At 50.0% G+C, this 6,949-nt stretch overlaps 1 protein-coding gene across 1 annotated transcript; it reads left to right on the top strand.

Moving 5' to 3' along the window:
- Positions 1-590: 590 nt before the first annotated feature.
- LOC145802837 (uncharacterized) lies at positions 591-2,242 on the top strand. Its single transcript, XM_082895627.1, has 2 exons — positions 591-1,220; positions 2,228-2,242. The coding sequence occupies exons 1-2, from the start codon at positions 591-593 to the stop codon at positions 2,240-2,242; spliced, it is 645 nt and encodes a 214-aa protein (XP_082751753.1).
- The last annotated feature ends 4,707 nt before the right edge of the window (positions 2,243-6,949 follow it).

A 6,949-nucleotide genomic window follows, 5' to 3' on the forward strand; every position in this document is an offset into this window, starting at 1 on the left:
CCCTCAAGGGCGCCGAGCAGAATTACCCACTGTTAGAAAATTTGTCCTTGGCCTTGGTCACCGCCTCCAAACGACTCCGTCCTTACTTCCAAGCCCATTCAATAGTGGTCCTCATTGACCAACCTTTGAAGAAGGTAATGTAGCAACTAGAGCTCTCTGGCAGACTCATGCAATGGTTGGTGGAACTCAGCCAGTTTGACATCTCCTACCGACCATGAACAGTAATTAAAGGGCAGGCTGTCGCCGACTTCATCCTGAAGTTCACTAATCCTACCCCAACCACAGCCATTCCACCCCCACCAACCCCTACCGAGCCAGAGGACCCTCATTCTTCGACCCTCAATGTCGATAGATCATTCCGTAGAGAAGGCAGTGGGGCTGGCCTCATCCTCACCGCCCTTGAGGGTGGTTATTTCAAATGTGCTCTCTGTTTCTTGTTCGATGCCAGTAACAATGAGGCCGAATATGAGGCATTGATAGCAGGGCTCCGCCTAGCCAGGGACATTAGTATCAGCCACATCCGAGTGTTCAGCGACTCCCAACTGATTGGCGAACAAATTACGGGGGAATTCAATGCAAAGGAGGACACAATGCAGGCTTACAGGGATATTGCCCTTCCCATTGTTCGCCTCTTCAATACCTTTCACATCCAGCACATTCCTCGGGCGAAAAACTCAAAGGCAGACGAGATAGCTCAGTTAGCTTCTGCAGACCAGTCCGACCTCAGTCATGGTGTTCATCTCGAGTACTTAGCCCACCCTGCCATTTCTCCCGATCAGCAAGAAGTGCAGTTCCTCCAGAATGAGCCTATCCCTTGGGCGTCGGACATCTTTCTATTCTTGACAATAGGGGAACTTCCAAATGACCAACAGCAAGCCGCCAAAGTTAAGGCCCGGTCTGCCAATTACATCCTCGTCAGTTGTGTCTTGTACAAACGTGGTTTTTCACGCCCATATCTCCGATGCCTCAGTCCAGCTCAAGCAACCTATATGATGCGAGAAATCCATGAGGGTATCTGCGGTAATCATTCAGGCGGCTGGTCCCTAGTCCACAAAATCCTTTGCACTGGATATTTCTGGCCTACCCTCAACCAAGATGCGACCGACTTCGTGCTCAAATGCGATAAATGTCAACGTTTCGCCAACATCTCCCATGCTCCTCCCACCAAGTTGATCACACTTTGCAGTCCTTATCCGTTCGCCAAATTGGGGATCGATTTAGTTGGTCCACTTCCTACCGGCCGAGGCCAGACCAAGTTCGCGATTGTCGCCATTGATTACTTCACCAAGTGGGTAAAAGCAGAACCCCTTGCCACCATTACCAAACGGAACACAACCAAATTCATCTGGCAATCGATCGTATGCAGGTTTGGCATCCCTCAAGCCATCGTCTCCGATAACGGCAAACAATTCGACAACGCCAAGTACAGGAAGTTCTGTGCAAACCTCCAGATCCAACCTTGTTTTTCCTCCCCAGGTCATCCCCAAGCCAATGGCCAAGTCGAGGTCACCAACCGTTCCCTTCTGAAGATCATCAAAACTAAGCTAGAAGCTGCTAAAGGACTTTGGGCTGAGGAATTACCGAATGTACACTGGGCTTACCGTACTACTGCTCGGACTCCTACTGGGGAGACCCCTTTTCGCTTGACATACAGCGCTGATGCGGTCATCCCAGTGGAAGTCGGCCTGCCTACCCCAAGGGTCTCACACCCGAACCCTAAGCTGGCCGAAGAGCTCCGTCGGGCAAACCTTGACCTAATTGAAGAGCTCAGATAAACCACTGCGGTCAGACTGGCCTCCTACCAACAGAAAATGAGAACACGCTACAACCGCAGAGTCCGACCAAGGGAGTTCACCGTAGGGGACCTTGTCCTACGTGAAGCAACCCTTGCCACCAAGAATCCGGCTGAGGGCAAGCTAGCAGCTAAATGGGAAGGACCTTATGTTGTCAAAGCCAGACCTCGCCCAGGCACTTACCGACTTCAGGACATGGAAGGCCGAGACCTCCCCCATCCTTGGAATGCTGAGCATTTGAAGCGCTATTATCAATAAAACTTGTATTTTTTGTATTGTCCAATTGGTGTATGTCCTTTCTGATAATCTGCACACCTGAACGTTCTCATTATTTCGTATATGATGTAAATTAATGACCCAACGAGCTACACTTTGTATAACAGCAAGCTTATATCTCAACTATCTGTGGTATTTCAATAACGATTTGATTGCAGCCTCAGTCAAATTGAGCACAAAAAGCCTCAGCCAGACTGAGCATGAAGAGTTCGGCCAGACCGAGTCACAAAAAGCCTCAGCCAGACTGAGCATGAAGAGCTCGGCCAGACTGAGTCACAGAAAGCCTCAGCCAGACTGTGCATGAAGAGCTCGGCCAGACTGCTCTGCATTGAATTTTTTCTTACAAGTTAAAATTCACTCTACATTGAGTTCCCTCACATTCACTCTGCATTGAATTTTTTCTTACAAGTTAAAATTCACTCTGCATTGAGTTCTCTTACATTCACTCTGCATTGAATTTTTTCTTACAAGTTAAAATTCACTCTGCATTGAGCTCTCTCACATTCACTCTGCATCGAATTTTTCTTACAAGTTAAAACTCACTCTGCATTAAGTTCTCTCACATTCACTCTGCATTGAGTTCTCTCATATTCACTCTGCATCGAATTTTTCTTACAAGTTAAAACTCACTCTGCATTGAGTTCTCTCACATTCACTCTGCATTGAATTTTTTTCTTACAAGTTAAAATTCACTCTGCATTGAGTTCTCTCACATTCACTCTGCATTGAATTTTTCCTTACAAGTTAAAATTCACTCTGCGTTGAATTTTTCTTACAAATTAAAATTCACTTTACATTGAGTTTTCCTTACATTTTACACTTCACAATAATTTATACATTCCAGATGCGCAAGCAAAAATAATGAACTTAAAACACAACCCAAATTTCATTTATTCACCAACTGGTACATAAGTTCATTACAGCATTCCAAAAAAAAAAAAAAAAAAACAACTCTATGTGCAAGGTCTTCTCCTTCTTCTTCAATTATTCCTCCTCACTGGAAACGAGGTCTTCTTCTTCAATCCCCTCATCCAGGGGGGTCTGGGCCATATCGTCTTCATCAATTTTTACCCTACTGAGCTTTAAGCCTGGGAACAGCTCTTCAGCTTTACGCTTGAACATTTTCCAGCCACTGTCCCAGAACTTAGCCATTTCGTGCTTATAGAATTCTGACCACTGGAAGCTCTCAATAACTTTACCTCAGTCCTGCTCCCAATGGTCGTTTTCGATGGGCTCACCTCCAGACTCCTCCCTCGCCAAGCTATTGGCGACCGCAGCATCAACTGCCATCTGAAATTCAGCAGACCCCTTGAACTGATCCACTGCTGCAACACACAGATCGGGGTATGCAGCCCTTTCAGAGGCTGCCTTGGCCCTCTCCTCCTCCAACTCCTTCTGCAAGGTCGCCCTGTCAGAGACTGCCTTCGCCCTCTCTTCCTCCAACTCCCTTTTCAAGGTCGCCCTTTCAGCAGCCATCTTGGCCCTCTCTTCCTGCAACTCTTTCTGCAGGCCCTCCCTCACCTCCATTGCCTTAACACGCTCATCTTCTAGCTCCTTCTGTAGCCCAGAAATCTTCAGGTCTGCGTCTTCTTTTTCCTTGATTTGCTGGGCACGCAAATTTTCATTGCTAGTCATAGCCTCTTCAAATCGTTCGATGGCGACCGCGCAGTCCTTTTGAGCATCTCCCAGATTCTTCTGCTCGCCTGCCAGTTGGAACTTGAGCGACACAACCTAGTGGTGTTCGTTCTCCAGCTCCAACTTGACCGCTCGCAGCTCAGCATGGGCACTCTCCCAGCCTGCACGCTCCTCCTTCAAACTTGCAAGTTGAGCCTGGGCCTTGTCTGCCTTCATCGCCGCCTTTCTCAGCAGAGCTCCTGCTAAGGTGGTTACCTCCATTTGAGCAGAACACAACCCCCACAGCAGCTCAGCCTCATTGAATCTGGCTACTCAGCGCACGGCTGCCTCATCCACGATCCTCACAAGGCGATCTGCACCAGCCCTGGCTGGGCCTTCTTCCCCCTCCAACTGCCCAGCCACTGCGCGAGCGTGGTAGATCCCGGTCATCAGCCCGACACCGCCTCCTTGGGGCGCAGGACCCCCTTGGGGCTGTTCTCCTCTCTTTGGCTCAAGGCCAGTTGCCCCACCTTCTACTTGCACGTCGGGGGTGACCCTCGCCACCTCTGAGGCGATCTCCACCATTATTGGGACGACTTCCACTCTCTTCGAGGCGATCTCCACCACTTCTGGAACGACCACCCCTCCTGGGGTCTCCTCTATTCTTCCCTTCTCTGCCTCCTTGGCCACGCTGGTCTCTTCTGCCATCACTTCCCTCCTCCTCTTCAAGGCAGGCTCCCCCTCACCCCTCCTCACCTTTCTTTTCTTCTTCCCCGCACTGCCCATCTCCTTGGCCCTCTGTTTCAAAGGATCAATCGGGGGCGGTCGTGGCTCAGACTCACCAAAGTCTTTTTTCTCCAGCGATTTTGGGCGCGATTGGATCCTCTCCCGCGCGATCAGCTTATGCGGTCGGTAATCTTGCGCCTCCTTGAACTTACTGGCTTTGGCAAGGATGGCCATATCCTCAGCCTCTTGCACTTTCCTCCTCACCTCTAGTTCAGCCCGTCCCAGATCTCCAATGCTCGGCTGAGGGCCCAATCCCGCCGCAAACAAGGCTGAAGGTTGAGCGAGCTCATCCCACCTGACCCCCTCCTTCTCCCGCCATGCCTTCACCTTCTTTATTCTCTACTCCGCCGCTGCTCCCAGTCTTGGTTCTACAGATTTGGTGGGCACTCTCCACACCGTGCGCACTCCAGCCCCTCCATTCGCAGACACATAGAACCACCGTGGCCTCCAACCTTTAATTGATGACGGTAGCCCCGCCACCAGACCCCTCCCTGCCGCCGCCTGCAACGTCACCCAAGTCTCTTGTTGTCCTGAGACCTTATAACATGCGAAGAATTCGTCTATTGTCATGGCCGCCCCTTCGTTCGCCTTCGGCCACGCGCTTGTACAGGCCAGTGCAATCTTCCACGCGTTAGGCATTAGTTGGTCCAGTGCCGCTTCCAAACGGTTTAGGATATCTACCACCACTTGCGGTAGTGGCAGCCTCAGTCCTCCCTTCAATGCCTCCTCATAAAGGGCAAACTCCCCCGGCCTTGTGTCGAATGGCCTTTTCGTTGACGTCGGCAACCATAACTCTATTTCAGCCGGCACCTGGAATTTTTTGTGAATAGCCTCCAACTCCGCCGCGGTAACCGTCGATTTGTCAGCCTTCGTGTGCCAATGATCTGGTTCCGCCTAGCTGATGGGCTTCGGAGCTGCTATCATGGTGGAAGCCCGAGATCGTACCACCGGTTCCCCCACCGTCTCCATTTGCCTCTCCGTCCTATACTGCTCTGCTAACTCCACTGCGTCGTCATCACCAAGCGGATCCACCATGACATTCACAGCTTCTTCTTGGCCCATTTCTATGGTATGTCTTCGAATCGCTTCGGATGCAGGTGCAAGGAAATTGAAAAAATGTTGCAGAGGTGTATCGTCAGCAACAAAGGAGTTAACACTTGGGGTGTTTTGATTTTTCGCAAAGAAGTAGGTAAATCGAATAATGCCAAAAGCCCAAGGCTTGCCCGTATTCTAAGGGTCGCAATTAATTTGCGCTAGTTTGAAAACTTTTCAAAACATCCACCAAAACTGTCTTTTCAACACCTATAATGACCTATCGTTTCATTTCTGATCCAACGCCTAATCTCCCCCCACGAGATGTTACCACGTGTGCGACCACGATCCACTGTCTCCTCCCCTTACCCTGTCTTTTCCACTTCAAATCACCATGTGACACGCTGCCTCTTGAGCCCCGCGCCCCTCCACCTTACCCTTTGCGATCGGCCCTCCTCATGGTCGGCCCTCCTACTCGACCAACCTTTGCGATTGGCCCTCCTCGTGGTCGGCCCTTCGACTCGGCCACGAGTCGCAGTCGGTCCACCTCACGGTCGGTCTACCTCATGGTCCTCCCTTCCACTCGATCCACCTCATGGTCGGCCCACCTCGCGGTCGGTCCACCCACTCGGTCGCCCCTGCCGGTCGACCTCTATCCTTCTAGCGCCAATCTCTGACACCCTCATTCTCTTCATTAGTATTCCCTTCGTTAAATTAAAGCTGCACTCGGGAATGAGAGACTACTAACGTGGGTAAGCCTATAAAGGCCATAGCCTACTATGAACAATCCAAGCCCATCACTTGGAGCCCAATACATAACCCAACTGGTGAAGTCCAGAACAGTTGGAATCCAACGTAGCATAAAGAGCTAATGACATTCAGACATACGGCAGGTAAAGGACAAGCCACATCAACAGACAAAGATCTGCAAAGTTATTGCCACTGCACATCACCATTAATGCAGCCCATCACAGCATTTATTACGACAACACCTCTCCGTCGGAACAGCACCCCCTTACCCTGAACAAGGTAAGTTACAGCATAAACTTTCGGCCAAGATGGCAGGTCGGAAGGGACAGCGAAATGATGACCAAAGGATATAAGCAAACGTTAAAGACAAGAAGAATGTTAAGTTTTCTATCTCCAATTCATCCCTCTACATTTCACTTCTCTCTCTCTCTCTAACTTACTCGTCGGAGGGTTCGTTGGGGGACTCCCTGTTCCCCATTGAACTCCTGTGCAGGTTTTCTAACTTACTCGTCGGAGGGTTCGCTGGGGGACTCCTCGTTCCCCATTGAACTCCTGTGCAGGTTTTCTGGTGGGCTCGGACAGTCAATTACCGATTGAGGAAGCGTGAATTAGTCCTACCCATTCCACTTAGGACCCGTTGTGTAATAACTGTATCATCAATACATATTAAAATAAAGTAATAATGACAACTACTAAAA

Source organism: Camellia sinensis, chromosome 11 (assembly GCF_055761805.1).
Source record: "Camellia sinensis isolate YWXY chromosome 11, ASM5576180v1, whole genome shotgun sequence".
Lineage (NCBI taxonomy): Eukaryota > Viridiplantae > Streptophyta > Magnoliopsida > Ericales > Theaceae > Camellia > Camellia sinensis.